This window comes from Serinus canaria, chromosome 12 (assembly GCF_022539315.1).
Source record: "Serinus canaria isolate serCan28SL12 chromosome 12, serCan2020, whole genome shotgun sequence".
In the NCBI taxonomy this organism is placed as follows: domain Eukaryota; kingdom Metazoa; phylum Chordata; class Aves; order Passeriformes; family Fringillidae; genus Serinus; species Serinus canaria.
The window spans coordinates 1342578-1363039 of record NC_066326.1 but is presented as its reverse complement, the minus strand read 5'-3'; the positions used below and the strand labels follow the sequence as shown (position 1 = coordinate 1363039).

The 20462-nt window shown below is 49.5% G+C and overlaps 1 protein-coding gene across 3 annotated transcripts in view; it reads left to right on the top strand.

Annotated features, from left to right (window-relative positions):
* ITPR1 (inositol 1,4,5-trisphosphate receptor type 1) overlaps nt 1–20462 on the top strand; it is a 160012-nt gene that overhangs the window by 68164 nt on the left and 71386 nt on the right. For all 3 annotated transcript variants that reach the window (XM_050979263.1, XM_050979264.1, XM_050979262.1), the window contains 18 exons: nt 638–779; nt 1716–1869; nt 2709–2896; nt 4428–4566; nt 4738–4792; nt 5166–5331; nt 5432–5602; nt 6484–6549; nt 7257–7394; nt 8887–9012; nt 9380–9580; nt 11243–11494; nt 12020–12145; nt 12830–12958; nt 15294–15414; nt 16472–16656; nt 16852–17000; nt 17809–17920. In XM_050979263.1, the coding sequence (XP_050835220.1) occupies nt 638–779; nt 1716–1869; nt 2709–2896; nt 4428–4566; nt 4738–4792; nt 5166–5331; nt 5432–5602; nt 6484–6549; nt 7257–7394; nt 8887–9012; nt 9380–9580; nt 11243–11494; nt 12020–12145; nt 12830–12958; nt 15294–15414; nt 16472–16656; nt 16852–17000; nt 17809–17920 (2620 nt within the window). The remainder of the gene's footprint in view (nt 1–637; nt 780–1715; nt 1870–2708; nt 2897–4427; nt 4567–4737; nt 4793–5165; nt 5332–5431; nt 5603–6483; nt 6550–7256; nt 7395–8886; nt 9013–9379; nt 9581–11242; nt 11495–12019; nt 12146–12829; nt 12959–15293; nt 15415–16471; nt 16657–16851; nt 17001–17808; nt 17921–20462) is intronic.

The window sequence follows — 20462 nt, the reverse complement described above, 5'->3', positions numbered from 1 at the left end:
AGCCTGGTTTTCTCTGCTGGGAGATGCAGTAGATAATAATCCAAATTTCAAGGCCAAAATATAAAACCAAATGGTTTTAGCTCTGGCAGGGGCTCACCAGTGAAAAGTGATCAAACAGGAAGCAAAAGTATTTTGTGGGAGGTGGTGGGATTGTCCTTCTCAAAGTCACTCTGCATGTACTGAGAAAATACCTAGTTTATATTAAAAATTAATACCTGCTTTGCATATATATTGGTTTTATTTGGAGGGAAAATACCATCCCCACTCAGCCTCTCTTGGCCACCCATTCTCCTCAGTGCTGCCCATCACTTGTCATTGTTTCCACTCAAATAATGAGGTTGCTTTTTGTGTTTTTTGGGACAAAATTATCTTTTTTTTTTTTTTGTTTTTTGTTTTCCTCCGATGTTTCAAAATAGTACCTAATGAGCATATGGGATAAACCAACAAAAGCCAGGAAACTCTGGTGTCATTGTCCTGACTCCCTCCTTTGGATGAATTATTTACCAGCCTTTCGCTTTTCTTAGATTTTGACAAACCAATGAAAAATTGTACTGGGGGGAAAAGAGCCCTGTCTATTTGCATGCTAAGTTTTGTTTTGTTTTCTTTTTTTGTTTTATTCTTTTTTTCCCCTCTTCAGCTATGATAGCAGTGGAACTTCCAAAGATGAAATTAAGGAGAGATTTGCACAAACAATGGAATTTGTAGAGGAATATTTAAGAGATGTGGTGTGTCAGAGGTTCCCTTTCTCTGATAAAGAGAAAAATAAGCTCACTTTTGAGGTAGTTATCCAGTTCTGATTTTATCCTTTTTTTTTTTTTTTGGTGGAATGTTGGTTATTTTTTCAGCACCAGGTAGTTTGGCAAGTAATTAGTGGGTGTAATTAATGAGTGCTGAGCCTCAGCTGGCTCCTTTCTCCTTGTGCAAGTAATCCCACTGAAGTTTGTGAGTTTGCAGTGATGGTTTTTGAAATACAATTAATGCATGTCAGTTTGTCTGAGGTTTGCAGCAGCCTTGTTTACTCTCTGGGCTCTCAGTGTTATTCCAAAGCCAGGCTTTACTGGAATAAATATCTCAAAAATGAAACACTGCGTGCACAGAGAGCCTCCAGAGCTTTTAGTCATGTTCACCAAGAGAAAAAGTGTTCTGTGCCTTACTGATCTGTTAAAATACTCTGTGCAAATAAGGTGTTGCAAATCCAAGCAACAAATAACCATTAATTTAAGAAAAGCTGTGATATCCTGAAAAAAATGCAGTTGGTGTCATGTGCTTCTAACAATGGGGCTACATTAAATATTTGCCCTGTATGTGATATTTTTATGTGGGTCTTTATGGGGTGGACTTGTGGGGGAACTTTATAGCTTGGAAGTTACAAAGCTCAGCTTTATGGGTGTGATATCTTTTTTGTAAGGCAATGATAAAAATTATCTGTACCTTCCCTCTAGTCTTGTTTTGTAATGAAACAAGTAGAGTCTGATTTTGTAGCTCTAGAATATCAGCTGCAGATACAGATATGAGCTGCAAGCATTGCACTGTTTGTAGGCAAGTAGAAAACTTTCTGCTGTGATGTAGAACTAGATAGTCTTGCAGAATTCCCAGATATTGTGATAAAATGTGACCCTCAGCCAGGTTCTTGATCTTGTCACTGTGTTAAGACAACTTGACTGTGATAGCAAAATGTTTAGTATTAATCAGGCTTTTTATTGTTATTTTGGTAGGTTGTTAACTTAGCCAGAAATCTGATATATTTTGGTTTCTACAACTTCTGTGACCTCCTCAGACTAACCAAAATCCTCCTTGCTATATTAGACTGTGTGCACATCACTACCATCTTCCCTATTACCAAGATGGCAAAAGGCGAGGAAAGTAAAGGTAAGGCTGGGAAGTGTAGGACAGAAGGTTCTTGGGTGGCTCTAGTTCATCCCAAAATGTCACTGTGGGGTGGAACAGTGAAGTCACACAGCATCCTGAGCTGGAAGGGACCCACCAGGATCATCCAGCCCAGCTCTTGGCCCTGCACAGATACCCCAAATCCCACCCTGGCCATCCATGGTGGTGCTGTCCAAAGGCTCCTGGAGCTCTGGGGCTGTGCCCATTCCCTGGGCAGTGCCAGCACCCTCTGGGGAAGGACCTTTCCCAAAATCCAGCCTGACCTGCCCTGGCTCAGCTCCAGCTGTTCCCTGGGTGCTCTCCCTGACCCAGGGAGCAGAGCTGGGAGCTGCCCCTCGGGAGGAGCTGCAGCCCCAGTGATGTCAGACCTCAGTGTGCTCTGCCCCATCTGAGCAGACCAAGAGATCTCACTGCTCCTCATACCACTTCTCCTCTGGTCCCTTCCCCATTTTTGTGGGCTCCTTTGGGTGCTTTCTAACATATTTAGATGTTACATTTTGGCCCCCAAAACTGCCTCCAGGGCTGGAGGTGAGGCTGCCCCAGTGCAGAGCAGAGCAGGACCATCCCCTCCCTCCCTGGCCGGTGATGCTGTGCTTGGAAATCCTTTCTGTCCTTGGCTTGGTTGTAAAGCTGGGTAGTGCCTGTGATGGGAGAGGGCAGGGGGCTTCTCCAAGCACTGCAGTGCTTCTCTTGGCTTCCCCTGTCCCCAGGGTGTGGCTGTGTCACGTTGAGACAGTTTGCCATTGCAGGCTGTGGCCGGTCCTTGCCCTGTCAGTGCAGCCCCATCCCAGCACCTAACCCTTGCTGTTTCCTCTCTGAAGGGAGCAATGTGATGAGGTCCATCCACGGCGTGGGGGAGCTGATGACCCAGGTGGTGCTCAGGGGCGGGGGGTTCCTGCCCATGACTCCCCTGGCAGCTGCCCCTGAGGGCAATGTCAAGCAGAGTGAGCCAGAGAAGGAGGACATCCTGGTCATGGACACCAAGCTCAAGATCATCGAGATACTCCAGGTACCACATGGCTGCAGCTCCTCCAGCATTAATTGTGTCCTGCTGCCTCTTAATGTACTTCTGACTCTCAGATGGGAAAGTATTGCCAAGGTGACCTTGTCAGGCACAGGGATCCCAACCTGTTTATGACAATGTTGTGCCATTATTGAAAGAATTTGTTAGAAAAGAGTTTGCAGTAGACATTTGTGTGTTTAGCAGTGATTTGTGAGTATCTGACTTGAGGCAGAGCTGTCATTTCCCACCCCATTGTCTTCTCAATTTCTCTGGGTCTGCAGAGCCATCTGAAGTGCCCTGAGGAACGGGGAGATCTCGAGACTCCTCTTGGCAGAGCCATCAGCCTGCCATGTGTTTTCAGCAGGCACAGCCAGCCTCTCTCTCTTCCATCTCTGCCTCTCTCACTCGCTCACCCTGAAGTCTTTGGGATGCACACATTTTTCCTCGTTATTGACTCAGAATTATTGTGCTGAGATGCATCTTCCCTCTGTGGGTGTGGGAGTCCTTTTTGTGCTCAGCAGTTCTAGCAGCCAGGCCCTGGAGGTCAGCATGCTGCCAGAGCCTGGTGGGCGAAGGCAGGAGAGCAGCAGGAGAGCCCTGGTGTTCCTTCCCTGTGCCCCGTGGGAGGCTCTGCCCTTCCCTCAGCAGCAGATGCAGCACAGGGGAGGCTCCATTCCTTCCTTGCACCATTGCTAATTTCAGCTCAAGCCAGAGCTTCTCTCGTGGCCTGGCATGTGCAGGGGGTATCTCAGTGTGCCAGTATTCCCTGCTACCAGGGGCCACTCAAGCTGGCATTCAGCATTTTCCCCAAAAGCTGCAAGAACTTGGAGTGTTCTTGGCTTTGTAGCTCCTTCCTCAAGAGGAAGACTGTGGAGAAGGTGGTCTCTGCTAGGCTGGAGGTTTCTGTGGCACCAGCTGGTCCAGCCCAGCTGAAGTGGTGACTTGTATGGCACAGCCTGGCTCCTGGCAGCTCGTGTCCTGCTCCTGTGTCCCAGCACCCTGGGAGAACAGCAGCACGTGTTCAGGATGGAGATGGGAGTGCTGCTTTCCTGTCCTGGGGGACAGGGTGAGGATGCCAGCATCACACAGGAATGAGGCACCAAAACCCTGCCAAAATGTTTTACTCATCAGTGTTTATTATGTGTGTGTATCATGCTCGTTGAAATCCCTGGAAAATATTACTGAATTCTGGGGTTTTGGAAGGTGACATTCACATATCATGGAAAGATGGAATCCCAGAATGGTTTGTCTTGAAAAGGACCTTGAAGCTCATCCAGTTCCACTCCCTGCCATGGGCTTGGACACCTTCCAGGGTGATGCAAGCTCCGTCCATCCTGGCCTTGGACATTCCAGGGATCCAGGGGCAGACACAGCTGCTCTGGGCACCTGTGCCAGGGCCTCTCCACCCTGGGTAACTTTTCCAGATTAAATCCTGGAAAAGTTACCATCTCTGCTCAGTTGATGCCTTTGTGTGAATTGTAGATGTGGTGGAAATACACAGATTATTTCAACATTTCTCCAACTTCTGTGTCATCAGTTTATTCTGAACGTGCGGCTGGACTACAGGATCTCCTGCCTGCTTTGTATATTTAAACATGAATTTGATGAAAGCAATGCCCAGATGTCTGAATCCCCCACTGGAAGCAGTAGTCAAGAAATGCCAACTAATGTACCAGGTGGGTTATTTGGCAAGGAATGAGGTTGTGTGGCTTAGGGAAGACTGGAATCTTCAAGGGGCTAATGGGATGATTGTTGCAGGTCCCACTTGCCATTTGAAATGTTTTTAAGCTGGAAAAGCATCTTTGCTGCCACTCTGACCTCATGTATTTGTCGTTCTATTTTTTCAGGAGCCCTGGACTTTGAACACATTGAAGAACAAGCCGAGGGGATCTTTGGTGGAAGGAAAGTATCTCTTCCCAGGTGCTCTAGGGCAAGTCCCCAGGCTGGAGAGCTCCCAAGGAGTGGGGACTGGGAGAACAGCTTCATTTTCCTGAAGTGGTTTGGATGCAGCTCAGAGTAGGGTCCATTTGGATCCAGAGAAGAGGAACAGGGGTTCCTCAGCCAGAAGGATCATCAGGGTGGGGGGAGCTCTGTGCTGTAGGTGAAAGCCAAGCTGCAGGATTAGTGCATCTCAGCTCAATGCTGCAATAAAATCTCAGTACAATTTCCCTCCTTATTTAAAAATAAGACAAGATTTCCTGCCACTGCTGAGAGAATTTAGAAGCTGCTGGGACCCTCAGTCTAACGTGCTGGTTAACTCCTGCTGTGTTTCCAGTGAGGAGAACACCCCTCTGGATTTGGATGATCACGGGGGCAGGACTTTCCTGCGGGTCCTGCTGCATTTGACGATGCACGATTACCCTCCCCTGGTGTCTGGTGCATTGCAGCTGCTCTTCAGGCACTTCAGCCAGAGACAAGAGGTCCTTCAGGCTTTCAAGCAGGTACCTGTGTGTCTGGAGAGAGTTATTCCTCATCTGAATGTGTTTATGGCAGCTGAACCCAGCCCTTTTTGTGCCACTCATGGCTTTGCCTCCCTGTAAGGTTCAACTGCTCGTTACCAGCCAAGATGTTGACAACTACAAGCAGATCAAACAAGATTTGGACCAGCTGAGGTCAATAGTGGAGAAATCTGAGCTCTGGGTGTACAAAGGCCAAGGTCCTGATGAGGCCATGGACAGTGTGCCAGGTGAAAACGAGCACAAGAAGAAAGAGGTAATTGGGTTGTGTTTGTGTGAATTTGGGTGGGTATTTGCAGGGTGTAGCTGCTGTCAGAACTGTGACAAGGCCCATCTTCCCAGCACACTGCCTAGGTGAGGTATTCTACTGCTTTCAGGTTGAGGCAGGAATGAGAGGAGAACTTGAGCCAGGTGATGCCCAGTAGCAGCCCCTGAGGTGTCACCTTTAGGGTCTGACAGGGCTGGTTTGGGTTTGCTCTGGCTCCCTTTTCACCACTGACCAGTGGCACTGGATTTGTGCAGGCAAAAGTACCTCAAGTAAGGTAAGGGCAGGGCTGTGAACTGCTCAGGTGACAGCAGAGAACTGTGCTTTATCTCTACCTGATAACAAAGGATTTTCCCCCCCCTGCACATCTGGCTTAGAGCTCTTTGAGTATCTTGTTTCCATGTAATTTGCACTCAAATAGGAAAGACTGGCTGAGGGGATGCAAGAAGCAGTCCTTGGTTTAGGATTATTTATTGTTGGAAGTAAATACAAGTAATCCACTTGTTGCTTTTCTTGTACACATTGCAGTGAGGAATCTCTTGATACTTGTGCAGTGACAGTTCAATAACAGTGGAGAGGCAGAGAAAGGAAGGGTTTTTTTTCTGAGGGGAGACTTGATTAGAGACAGAATGTGACAGGCAAAGGACGGGAGGTTGCTGCCTCTGAAATCATCCCTCCCTCACCTTGTTTTGTGTCCTAGAGGTCAATGTGACTTGACAGGATAATTGTATGTGTTTTTCTGAGGCTGTCAGAGAGCTGGAGGATGACAGTCCTTCCCAGGAGGAGAGCGGGCGCTATCCTAGAACGGTAATTTTAGCCTTCATGTAGACAGTAGTATAAGCTACTAATAAATTGTCTGATTTTATCCTCAGGAAGGTCACAGCAAGTCTCAAAAGCCTGAAAGTACTAGCAGCTACAACTACCGGGTAGTAAAAGAGGTAAAACTTTGCTTCTTGATAGTTCACTGGAAGTGTAAATGAGTAACAGAGCTCTGGAGAGCTGCAGTCAGAGGGAGGCACCCAGGAAAGTCTGAGTCACTCTGCCATTGTGGAAACTATTTGCTGAGTAATAACAAATCCCAACTTGAATGAGAAGCCAGGATAGAATAAGCACAACGTGTGTATTCTTTCCTTAAGAATGGATTAGTGAGAAACGTGACGTTTGCTGCTGTTTCATTGGTAACACAATATTTTTATTGTTAAGGACTGCAAAGGCAGTAAGCAAGGGGAGAAGCCATTAAATTCTCCCTGTCCTGAGTGCCTTGCACTCAAAGCCACTGTGCTGTTGATATTTAATGTAGAAAATACCAGATGAAGAACGTGCTGTGGTGCTGGTGTGGTGTGAGCTGAAGGTGTGTCTGTGGCTCTGCTGTGGAGCTTGATGTTGTGTTCACTTGACATGGCTGAGTTCTGCAGGAGCATAGGATCTCAGAATTGTAGAGTGTCCTGAGGTGGAAGGGACCCACAAGGATCATCCAAGTCCAGCAGCCCTAGTCAGATGCCACGGATGGAGCCTGGGCCACGAGGGGCTGCCTGGAGCCGCTCTGCTCCTGCAGATGAGTTGGTCCCTGTTGCTGCTCTCTGGGACCTGGCGCTCTCTGGAAGAAAAGCCAGAGTTGGGGCTCTAAGGCCAGTGTCTCCTGCAGATCCTGCTGCGGCTCAGCAAGCTCTGCGTGCAGGAGGGGGCCTCGGTGAGGAAGAGCAGGAAGCAGCAGCAGCGACTCCTGAGGAACATGGGAGCTCACGCCGTGGTGCTGGAGCTGCTGCAGATCCCTTACGAGAAGGTGGGGCTTTGTGTCATGCTGACAGGCTTTTCATACCCCCTCTGAATCTTCCTGAACCTCCTCCCTGTAGATTGGAGGCACAGAGGCTGGTTTGTGTAGCCTCATAGTCTGTAGACTACCCAGTCACAGAAATAAGAAGCTCAGACAAACTCTGTTTATTTTAAGCCTTTGAATATACAGATTGCCTGAAGAAATACTCATGTATCATACTTCAGAATTAAGGCTCAGCTCTGAGCTTTTCATGTGAGGCAGCTGCTGCCTTGAGGTTAAGCTGTGTTGATAAAAACAAGACCCTTGTGAGGCAGCTGTGTGAGCACCATCCTGGGGACAAGGAGGGAAGGGAGGGTGCCTGGTGCTCCAGGGGGATGAGCAGTAGATACAGACCCTCCCCCCCAGCTGTAGAGTCCTAAACACCCCCTTAGAGGTGAATAAATACCCACTGGCTCTCCAGGTGAAGTGTGTGCTCCTAATTAGCCTTATCAGGGCTAAGACTTGGCAGCTGTGCAGCTTGGAGCCCACTGGGCCCGGGCTGTGCCTGTGAGCCTGCAGAGCACCAGGCTGTGCTGACACTGCACACCCCAAGGTCAGCACGTTGGCTGCTCATTAATCACAGCTGACAGGTATTTATCAGTACTGAGGTGAGGCACCTCTGCACATTTTCCTGGTCACTCTGCTGTCCTCTCTTTCAAACTCATCAGGTTTCTGAGAACCAGTAATTCTACACAGTAGCTTTGATTAATGTTAATTCTCGTGGTTTCTTGCGTCATATTTTGCTAAAAAAGCGGCAGCAAAAGCACCTTTCAACGCCTTCTCATCACCTTTCTGTACCTTACATGTGAATGAGCATCAGACAGGCAGTGTGGAAGGGGTTTCACCCTTGGAAAGATAGGAAATTCCTTAAAAATAAAGACAGACAGTAATTTTCCAAAGCGCGGCTCCTGCCGTCGGTGGGCTGGGAATCCACGCTGACGTCAGAGGAAGGGCACTGGTTCCTCAGCGGTGCTTGGAAGGCTGCAAGGAGTGTGGAGGTTCCAGTAAAGATAAATTGGGCTGGGCTGGTGCAAGAGCAACTTTCCATGGCTGCTTTGCCATGAGCCTCCCCGTGCGTGGCTGCGGAAGGCGCTGCAGTGGGACGTGGCAGCTCTCCTGGGCAGCCCCGAGGTGATGATGTGTGGTTTGGCCAAGGGGCTGGGATGTTCAGAAGAGTAGAAGTGACTAAAGCACGTTGCTGGCAGGCCTGGCTGTGGAATAGGCACTTTCAGAGAATAAACTACTGTAATTTCTATTATGGGCTTTATTTCTGACGCTCTTTGGAAGCGTGGAGCTGGCCCAGCTCATCCCAAACGTCTGTGAACTGGGTGGAGGTTTGTTTTCCTTTGGGGTGTGAGAGACGTGACAGTTCCCTTGCTGGAGCTGTGGTTCATCCTGTGCTCACCTCAAGGTGAACCTTTGGATTCTTTTTAACCCCCTCTTCTTTGTCATGCAATCCCAGGCTGAAGACACGAGGATGCAGGAGATAATGAAGCTTGCGCACGAGTTCCTGCAGAACTTCTGTGCTGGGAACCAACAGAACCAGGCCTTGCTGCACAAGCACATAAACCTGTTCCTTAACCCAGGGGTAAGAATAACCTCGGGCCGTGATTTATTTTCTTGTTCTAGCAAGAGAAGGGACTGCACTGTCCTTGGTGATTGATACCTCTGGGGCTGTTCTGTTGCAAGATTGGTTGAAGAGGTCACATTTTGTTTTCATTCTAAAGCCTCAAAAGTTGGCAAGATGTTTGTTTAGGGCAGTTTCAGTGTAGAAAGTTCAAGAGGCTGAAGTGGAGTGAAAAATAGGCTGAGATTGGAGCAGTGGTGTTGGAAGCTGAGGTCCTCAGCAAAGTTCCCTTCAGCCCTGTGCTTGCAGAAGTGTTGGCTTTACCCTAACGCCAGCGGGGATGTTGTTGATGTTCTGACTTTCTGCTCCCTTCCATCCCCTCCATCAGATCCTGGAAGCAGTGACAATGCAGCACATTTTCATGAACAACTTCCAGCTCTGCAGCGAGATCAACGAGCGCGTGGTTCAGCACTTCGTCCACTGCATCGAGACGCACGGCAGGAACGTTCAGTACATCAAGTTCCTGCAGACCATCGTCAAGGCAGAGGGGAAATTCATTAAGAAATGCCAAGATATGGTAATGGCTGAGGTGAGAGCTGCAGAGATTTGCAGGGTCTGAACAGAAGTTTGCACATAGCAGTTGGTGAACATGACAAATTGATCCTCTCGCTTCGGGGACTGCCAAGAAGCTGACAGCTCTCACCATGCAAAAAGAGCATTTCAGCTCCCAGGAAGCTCAGGCTTTTTGTGACCAAAAGCTCTCTGAGCTCCTGACTCACAGGTGTAATGAGGGGTTGGTTGTTAATGGCACGAGTTACTTCCCAGGCCTGTACCCAGCAGCATGTAGGTGGGGTTATGAAGCAAGGGTGTCTTTGTCTAGCAAAATTGGCTTGAAGAGAACTAGTTTAATTTCAAGATGACTAAAGCAGAAGGAGAATTTCACCATGATAGCATTTTGATGGGAGTTTTTTATGAAATTTTAGAACCACCATAGAATCACCTTCTACTATCCCAGGGTGCTCCAAGCCCCATCCAGTCTGGCCCTGGGCACTTCCAGGAATGGGGCAGCCCTGGCTTCTCTGGGCAACTGTGCCAAGCCTTCACCACCCATATTTTTTCTGCCATCTGAACCTGCTCTCAATTTGAAGCCATCCCCTTTTGTCCTGTCTCTCCAAGGCCTTGCAGATAGTCTCAGCAAGATGTGCTTACTCAGCTGTTCAATGTGAAGGGGAAGAAGATGAGGATTGGCTTTAGGTGTGTGGGTAACTGTAAAGGGGAGAGGTCAGAGAAGGGTGAATGAAAGCCTTTAAGGGGGATATGAATGGGATCTGTTTGGCAGATCTGCACATCTGTTGGAATGTTTTGGCCTCCTCAGCAGGGGGAGCCCCAGGATCAGATTTGTCCAATCTGGCTTTTGAGCATCAGTCCTGATGGGTGGATCAAAAATCTTTCATATCTTGTTGTTCAGCTCAAAACCAGCTCCATGAGCTTCTCAACACTCAACTGAGTGTGAGATGCTCAGCAAGGGGCTCCCCCAAGTTCAGCAGCTGTCCTGAGGGTTTTTTTCTGCATCTTACCCTGCTGTTTTTCCCAAACCTTGTGGGAGGACAGCCCTGCGTCCCTCCAGCTGCGTGCTCAGCAGTGGACCAGGGCTCAGTTTGCTCCATCTCCTTCCCCTCCTGGAGTTCCAGGAGGTCTGAGCTGCTCTGAAATCATGGCCAGCCAGGTGTCAAATGTGAAGCTGATGGAAATCTTCAGTGTGTGACTTGTGTCCCTGGCCTTGGGAAATGGCTGGTGTTGGTTGGGAAGGGTGGAAGGAGTGAGCCCTGCAGTCCTCCCATCCCTGTGCCCTGGGCAGCTCTCCAGCAGCACAGGGCTGTCCACAGCTGCCTTAGGAAGTCACCTGGGGTGACAGGGAAAGGCACAATGGAAAGTCATGAACTTCTTGGCGAAGCTTCTGCCTAGCAGGCAGCTGGGCTGGCTTTGAATTCCTTTGGTGGTTCAGAAGGAGTCAGTTAAATGGGAGATGCCTCCTGGAGCCCTGTGTCCCTGAGGGCAGTGCCCAGCTGGGCTGGCTTTGAGTTCCTTTGGTGGTTCAGAAGGGGTCAGTTAAATGGGAGATGCCTCCTGGAGCCCTGTGTCCCTGAGGGCAGTGCCCAGCTGCCCTGAGGGGCTGGGGAGCAGCAGTGGGGATGCTGTGGGGGGACCCCAGCCTTGGCTCTGCTGATAGAATGTTCTCCTTGGCCCACAGCTGGTGAATGCAGGGGAGGATGTGCTGGTGTTCTACAATGACAGAGCCTCCTTCCAGACCCTGGTGCAGATGATGAGGTCGGAGAGGGACCGGATGGATGAGAACAGCCCCCTGATGTACCACATCCACCTGGTGGAGCTGCTGGCTGTGTGCACAGAGGGCAAAAACGTCTACACAGAAATCAAATGCAACTCCCTCCTCCCTCTGGATGACATTGTCAGGGTGGTGACCCACGAGGACTGCATACCTGAGGTGAGGGCTTGCAGGAGAGCTGTTTGTGTTAGAAATGTGCTGGGTTTGGGAGAGAGAGTTGATACTGCTGGGTCTGGCCTGGCAGGGGGGTTGGTACAGGTGGGCAGCAAGCTGGGAACTGCAGCCCTTCCCTGCTGCTGCTGTTGGCACCCCCAGCCAGCCTGGAGAGTCAAGTTAAATCCTTTTATACTTCCTCCTTACCCTGAGAGTGGGAATGTGATGCCGTACTTGGTTATTTTATAGGGTTCTTGAGGCAGAGAGGTTTATGGATGTGCTGCTAACCTTGAACAGATGGTTCTGCAGAACTGGAAATTATTATTATGCTGACGTTTTGTCTGCAGTAATCCTGGTGGTTTTTTATTGGATGGTGTCTTGCTATTCATGGCATTAAATTTCACCAGTGTTTAAGTGAAAGGAAGAAGTAGAATGCCAAATGATCTATGTAGCACTTTTAATGTGACATTATATTCATTCATGCCACCGTTCAGGTTTTTATTCTTTATGAATTATTTTCTCTACTTTTAGGTCAAAATAGCATACATCAACTTCTTGAATCACTGCTATGTGGACACAGAAGTAGAAATGAAAGAGATTTACACCAGTAATCACATGTGGAAGCTGTTTGAGAACTTCCTGGTGGACATCTGTCGGGTAATGTATCTGCACCAAGGAACTGAATTCAGCTTAAAAACCTCTTTATTCCAGAGCAGTAAGGATCAGACATCCCAGTGCATCAAAGCATTAAGTACCCTGAATGCTCTGCTCCTGCAAATATGTGCCTCCTTTTCCTTGTGCCTGTGGATATCATTAGTCATATTCCATGGAACACATTCATATTTTCCTTTTTAAAAGAAAAAATCCAAGCCCAAACCAAAGCTCAGTGAAGCTCCACACCCTGCTCCTTTGTCCAGTGCCTTTTCTGTCCTGCCACCTGGCCTGCTTATTCTGGCCAGCATCACTGAGCTCCTTCCTGAGCAGCACTCAGCGTTTTTTGGCAGGTCAGGACAGATAGTTTTCCAGCCTTGGTGTTTATTTGGCCATATGGCTTTTTGCCTGGGATTCCAAGTATTTCCCTGTACGAAAGCATTACACCTCAGTCCTCCCCATCCTGCTCTTGCCTTCCTCCAAGACGCTGTGGTTTTTTCCCTCCGCCAGAGCTGTGCTCTGGGCCAGCACACCAAACCAGGAACAGCTCTGGCTCTGCGCTGCCGTGGGCTGGAGATGCAGAGCCCCAGTGTCACTGAATTGCTGGGACCAGGACAATGTGACACGAGGAACTCCAGTCCCAGCTGCCCCTGTGAGCTGCCCCTGACCCTGCTCTGGTTTGTGCTGCAGGCCTGCAACAACACCAGTGACAGGAAGCACGCGGACGCTGTCCTGGAGAAGTACGTGACCGAGATCGTCATGAGCATCGTCACCACCTTCTTCAGCTCCCCCTTCTCCGACCAGAGCACCACCCTGCAGGTGGGGAAATGCACACACAGCAGGGAGAGCACTGCCAGGGCACTTGTGTTCATTCCCCTTTGGTGCCACTGACAGTGCTAAGGAAACGCAGGGGAGCAGTGGTGGGGTAACTGGGGGCAAATACGTCGCAGTTCTTGGTGACCAGACTGGTCTTTTTGCTGTAGAAATGGGAAAACATGTAGGTCACAGTCCCAGTGTTCTTCTAGAAAAGCTCAAATGTCACACTAATTCATCTGTGCATTCAACTCCGTGCTACCACCAAGGTCTTCTGTAGAGAGTTCTTGTGTGTCATTGAATGCCAGAGTGGTTTGTGTTGGAAGGGGCTGTGGCCTTGTCCTGGGCTCTGCCCTTCCTCTGTGCCGGGTACCTGAGCTGCCCTGCTCTCACTTGTCATCTCTGAGATGCAGCATTTGAATACGCATCTTGCCATCCTATTTTAGCCATCTGTTAATGTTATATCAGCAGTTTTTCTTTAGTTTCTCAATCTCCCCCTCTGTCTAGCAAGATGAAGTCACTTGGTTCACCTCTTTTCCCATCTCAGTTGATAGATCTGCCTTGTCCTAGATTCATCTTTCCTCCTCATCTCCCAAGTTAAAAGTGGTTTCTCTCCCTTTTCCTGCCTGTCAATACTCTTGCCTGTACCCAGGGTTTCTCCCCCCGAGGAGCACAGCCTGTTGTCCCACCTGCCTGGTGTCCATCCCTGCTCCAGGTGGGATTTCCTCCCCTCTGAGGTGTGCTGCAGGTGGGCTGATCTCTGTAGGCAAGGGTTGTGGCCACTCTGCTCTGGGTTCAGCCTCTCCCTGCCCTTCCAGCTGCACCTCCTCAGCCCAGCCAGCCTCCTCTTGCCTCCTGCTCCTTCATGTCAGGGCTTGTTTGACTGAAATTCTTCCTGCCCTGAGTCAGCCTTGCTAGTTCAGGGAACACCTTGTCCATCCATCATGTGGTTCCAATCACATAAAATTAGGAGAACACCAATCTCCTAAGGAGATTTTTGGCAAAGGACAGCTGCCCACAGCTTCTCTTTAACAAACATTGTTCAGCCTGTTTGCCTCCAAAGTTGTTGCTGCCCAAGGTTTCCCTTCCCAGGTGCAGCTGGAGACATGAGGGACATGGAGTAAATTTCCTATTTGATTTATTGACCTTTTTTAACCAGATGAAACATCTTAAAGGGTTTTGAGACCAAAAAAGTCTTTAGACATGAACTGACAGGAATAGGTGAGTGATTTAAATCCAAGCATGCAGGTATTTTCAGGGCCCTGGCTGGATGCTGTTGTTTGCCATGGCTTTTGGTGTGTGGCTTATTTCCAGAAAGGATAATGGGTATTTGCCTCTTGGCAATTTTGGGGGCTTGAATTTTGGTTCTCGTACATTTTGTAATGGTGTTTTATTTAATTGATCTGATAGATTTAATTAGCTAATGGATTTGGCTTTTTACTCTAACTCCACTTTTTTCTTGCAAACAGGCTTTACTGTTGGCCAGAATAAATGAGGTATTTTTTCCTTGGTTCCTAAGTCCTGTGGTGTTTGCACTGTGGTGTAGTTCCTGTAGCTGGTAGAAGGATTCCATAGCTAGTGGGCACAGGGACACAGGGTGTTCCCTCTCAGATTGAAATTCTTAAAATCTCTTTCCTCTACAGGTTGTAATATGTTGTTCTACTAAATAGTCACTGTGCAAAACCAAACAGAGTTTTGGTCACTCTCGCTGGGCAGCTGCAAAGGTGAAAGAACAGAGCTCATGGGCTTGGGTGTGTTGGAGCAGCTCACCTGTCTGTAGTGGAAGATCACCTTGTGAAATTCAGGGGTGAAAACCACACCTTGATTTTGGCTGATCCTGTAGCAGCTGCAGTGTTTGCCACTAACCACTGCCTGTGTTCCAAATAACACTCAGCTGCTTTCTCAGTGAATTGGATACCAGCTAATAATGCTTGGAATGATGAGTTTCCAACTCTGGAGCTCTGCTGTCACATAGCCAAGCCCCATTTACCTGTGGCCTCTTGAGTCAGCTGCTGGTCAACACTAAAAGAAGAACCTGTGTGCCAGGGTTGCTGATAGCTCTGATAAAACAGATGAAGGTGACTGCTCACTTCCTTTGCTTAGTCAGGCCTCAATTACCAGGGCTTTCTGCTGCAGAAGCTCCTGTTTCATTTTCCCTTCCAGCATTGGTTCCCACCCTTCCCATCCAGCTGCTGATCCCGTGGTAGATACCCTGCCACCACAGAGAGTTGCCCAACAAGTGCTGCAGACCAGCTGGAAGGGACTGGAGAGTGCCAGCTGGGCTGAGAGCAGCGAGCCCTGCTCGGGGTGAGGCTGTGACTGTGCTGTGCTTGCCTTGCAGACCCGGCAGCCCGTGTTCGTGCAGCTGCTGCAGGGGGTGTTCAGGGTCTACCACTGCACCTGGCTCATGCCCAGCCAGAAGGCCTCTGTGGAGAGCTGCATCCGGGTGCTCTCTGACGTAGGTAAGGAGTGGGGTGGGCACAGCTGCCTGCTCCAGGACTGCAGCCATCCAGGCTGGCTGCTGCTATGTCATCCTGCCACAGGGACAGTGTGGTTTGTGTCCTGCAGGTGCCACCTGGGGTAACTCATAGTCCAGGCTTGGGCTGATAGATCATTGTGGTTGAGCAGTGGGTGTTGTCACTGTCACCTGAAGTGCTTTCTCTGTCTAACCTCACAACTCCCTGCAGTCCCATTGATCTGCAGCAGGGAGATGTTATTCATGGAATTGCTGAGGTTGGGAAAGCCCTCCAGGATCATCAAGTCCACGTTGTGCCCAATGCCCATCTTGTCCCTGAGTGCCACTTCCAGCCCTTCCTTGGACACCTCCAGGGATGGGCACTCCAAACCTTCCTGAGCAATTCCAAAGCATGACCACCCTTTCCATGGAGAAATTGCTCCTGCTGTCCAGCCTGACCCTCCCCTGGTGCAGCTGGGAGTGCCACTCCTGCCCATAAATTTGCTCCACTTTGTGTCCACAAGAGCAACTGGTACTGGATATGGGGTCAGGTTCTGCTGCTGTGTGTCCACGTGTGCCAGCACGAGCTGTTGGGGCTGTGTGTTTAGGGAAGGATTCCTACTCCCACACCTCAAACAACAGTAACAGCTCTGAGGTGTGGAAGCCTCTAAACATAATCCTGCCCAGGCCTGACTCTGCCCTGTTTAAAATGCACTCCAAGAGCCATGGAATGGTTAAGGTTGGAAAAGATCTCTCAAGGTGGTCAAGTCCAGCTGCCAGCTCAGCACCACCACTGTGGTCACCATTAAAACGTGAACTCAAGTGCCATATACAAATGTTTTTTGTCACCTCTCTGGGCAGCCCTTTATAATGCTTTACAACTTTTCTGTGGAAAAAAAACAAGTCCTAATGTCCTAATTTTCCAGTGTCTATTCTAAACCTTCCCTGGTGCAACTTGAGGCAGGAGAGTTTGTAGAAGGAAGGGACTGCATCGACCTTTGTCCTGTTTTTGTGCTGGTTCACGGGCTCAGGGTCTCAGTTCCCACTGCTTTTCCTGGTTGCAGCCAAAAGCAGAGCGATTGCCATTCCTGTGGACTTGGACAGCCAGGTGAACAACCTGTTCCTGAAATCCCACAACATCGTGCAGAAGACGGCCATGAACTGGCGCATGACGGCGCGCAACGCCGCGCGCAGGGACTCGGTGCTCGCCGCCTCCAGGGACTACAGGAACATCATCGAGAGGCTCCAGGTGACTGCACAGCCCCCTTCCCCCTGCAGGGCCACAGCAACGCTGAAAATCTCACCTGACCAAACCCTGAGGTCTTTTAATTTGTCCAGGCAGGACAGACCTCATTGTCCCACCCCTCATCCACCGTTAGTGAAATGAATTCAGCTCTGCACGTGTTGTTGATGTTTGTCTGAACCTGGTGTGGTTGTTCCCCAGGACATCGTGTCAGCCCTGGAGGATCGCCTGCGCCCCCTGGTCCAGGCAGAGCTGTCAGTGCTGGTGGATGTGCTCCACAGGCCTGAGCTGCTCTTCCCAGAGAACACAGATGCCAGGAGGAAATGTGAAAGCGGAGGTTTCATTTGCAAGTAAGTTGTCTTAGAGGTCTACCTTGTTTTACTTGATATCCTCTGAGATTCCTGTAAAAATCAGTATTTTGTGGTATGGTCAAGGCAGTTTGTCCTTGGTGGGGAAGAAAAACTGCTTGGGGGAATGGGGAAAGCCTGGTTGATATGTTCTCCCAGCTAATGCTTCAAAATGTCTGTTTGCTGCAGGGTGCAGGTGTCCTGAGCAGTTGTATAAATGAGTTAGATTTTGAGCTGATCCAGTTATTGATAGCTGCCTTCACCCCAGGAATGTTCCTGAGGTGCTGGGTGAATACACCAGCACCATGTGTTGTCATGGGCATCACCACAGCTGGAGGGAAGCAAAGGGGAGATTACAAGGTCTTTTAGAGGGCAATTGAGGGCAGATGAAGCTTCTCCCCTCACCTCCTGGAGGGGTGGGCTCTGTACAGAGGTGGTGGAAGCTGGGCACTGAGTCATTCCCAAGTGCTGGGTGGGATGGATTTGGGATTGCACCCTCCAGGGCTCTCAGTCTGTTTTTTAACCAAGTGGAATACATTTCTTACTGATAATGGGCTATTCTGGAGGACCACCAGGTCCTGGATCCCACTGATTCCTTGCTGCCTGCAGCCAGAGGGATTTTTTGGCTCTTTTCCTGCCCACAGCTTCCCCTGGTAGCTGTCAGGTGTTGCTCTGGAGAGAAGGTTCCAAAATGGCTGTGTAACAGTGTGATGAGAAACCTTGTTTGCAGCATAAACCAGTGCAGATGAGCACATATATCTTACCCAATTTTTAGAGTATTTGCACTAACCTGATTGATGGCTTTTTTCAGGTTAATTAAGCACACAAAGCAGCTGCTGGAGGAGAATGAGGAGAAGCTGTGTATTAAGGTATTACAGACGCTCAGGGAAATGATGACCAAAGATAGAGGCTATGGAGAAAAGGTAAGGTACAGTCCAGCATTCTGTTAGACACTGCCTTTATTCAGGAAAGGAAAATAAAACTCCTGCTTTTTCAAGCTGTTTTGTATGTGTAAGCACTTCTAGGCTGGAGCAGGGACAAAACATTTTTAGTCAACTAATACCTCTAAAATCATATTTGAAGTTAAGCTTGTTTCTGCTGCTTTTCTTCTTGAGACTGGCAAGTTTAAGTCTAATCCCTGCAGTTGCTGGCACTCCAAAATACCAATTTTGTTGCCTTTTTCTGAAGAATGTGTAACATCTTTATTTGATTCTCAGGTTTAGATGACTCTTCAGGTCATGTAACCTTGCAACAAGAGGGTGTTTTGTAGTTAATTTGAATTTGTGTACAACTGAGTAATCTTGTTGTGGTTTATAGATGGGAACTCTCTGTACACCCACCCGTGTTTCTTCTTTCCCTTTCCTACATACAACTCTTGGCTGGTCGAGAGGAGCATTTTTCTGTAGGTACAGACCTGTTCTTCATTCCATCAGGACAGTGTGTATGCACCCATGTGTTTGTAGAGCTGGTTACAGTTAGCTGAGACTGGGGTTTGGAGATTTTCCTGGAATTGTGGTCAGCTGAGGCTCTTCCCATGGCACCCAGTGGGTGCAGAGGAGCACAGCCTGCAGGGAGGAGTTGGGGAGCAGCTGGGAGTGGGGACTGGGGGAAGCTGGGATGTGGTAGGGCTCTCTGTGCCCCTGGGAGGTTTTGCCCAGGAGCAGGTGGTGTCTCAGTCCAGTTCTCCCCCACAGGTGGGTTTGGGGCTGCTGTTCACGCTCAATTCACAGCAAAAAGGGCAAAACTTCAGAGTTTGAGAGCAGCAGGAATCGTTTGTAGCAGCTGCCAGGGAGGGAGATGCTCCACAGGCAGAGGAACCTGCAGTGTCCTGGCCAGCTGGGAATGTCAGCAGGAGGCAGGAGCAGGACGTGGTGCCAGGGCTCTGGGAGGGAGCAGTGGCAGCCTGGCACACGTGGGGGTGCATGTGTGGGCTGCTCCCAGCACACCCAGGCTGCACAGGCAGTGCCAGGGAGAGGAGACTCCCAGGAAAATGCCCTCAGGGTAGGGATGGCCAGGGCTCTGCTCCCTGCCCTGCCAGGAAGGCTCTTCCCAGTGCTGCCAGCCCAGCCCAGCTCCAGCTGCTGCTCTGCTCCTGCCTGGGCACTGTTTCCCTGTGCAGCAGCAGTGGCTTGGAGTGAATTCCTGGGCTTGAGGGAATTCCCTGGCCAGCTGCAGGAAAGCAGCACATCCCTGTGGGATGGGGAGGGAGCAGGGAAGGGCACAGCTGCAGGTGTCAGCTTGGAGCACACTGTCCTCTGCCCAAGTGGCTGAATCCTGTGCTGGGGCATCACCTTCTGTCCTCTCCTCAAGGTCCCTCCTCTGAGACATCCCAGCTGGAAGGGGCTGGCTGTGGCCAGGCTGTTCCTGGGAAAGGAGTGGGACTGGTGATCCTCTCATGGGTGCTGCTATTTCCTCAGCACTGGGGGTGTAACAGACTCAGTGTAACCATAGATCACTTCTTACACTGCTCCAGCAGATCAGTGTGTCCTCTCCTGTCAAAACAGCCAGGAGCCACTGTCAAGGTCACCTTAAGTAATAAAAGCAGTGTATGATGCACATTGTGTATACTAGACACCAGTGAAGCCCAAATCAGAGCTTTGAGAGTTTTCCTTAAATGTAATTTGCCACTGAGAGATTTTCCAAAATGGAATTTATTTTCCAGGAGTTTCTTAGGCTTCATTCAGCTAACTTGGATGAAGCAGTATTTCTAGAAGCTGCAGCTCACATACCTTGCACCATTCAGACCATGGAGAACCCCACAAGGTGCTAAAAAATCTGCCAAGTGTGGCAGAAGCATTGATTTCTGAAGCAGTGGCTCAGTTACATAAGGAGTCAGGATATGCCTGCCTGGGAAGTGATTTCCGAGTCGGAAGGAGCAGCTGATTGCTCACAGATAGACTGTCAGTAGTAGTAGAACAGCTTTTGCTGTCTGGCTGTGAGCACTGCAGTGGGATTTATTCTCCCTTGTGACTCAGAGAACTGAATTTAGTCACCACCTAAAAGGTAGCACCTTTTGTTTTTGAAATCATCCTGTAGTGTAACAAAAAAAAAAAAAAAAAAAGAGAGAAGGAAAAGCCCCTCTCATATTGTAAAAACCCTGCTGCAAATCCTGGAGTCCCTGCCTGGAAGTGCTTCCATCCATTGAGGTGCAGAGCTCACCCTTGGGAGCAGTTTATTGACCTCAAGCATAGAACCAGGGAAAGGCTTGGAAGAGACCTTAAAGATGACCCAGTTCCCTCCCTGCCTTGGGCAGGGTCACCTTCCATTGCCCAGCCTGGCCTTGACCCCTTCCAGGGATGGGGCAGCCATCCCTTCTGTCTCAGGGCAGCCTGTGCCAGGGCCTCCCCACCCTGGCAGGGCAGGGTTCCTTCCTAAGAACCCCTTAAAGCCCTGGCAGTGCAGAGCTGTCATCCCTGTCCTGTCCCTGTGCCAGGGCTCTCAGCTGTCCCTCCCCACCCGTGTCCA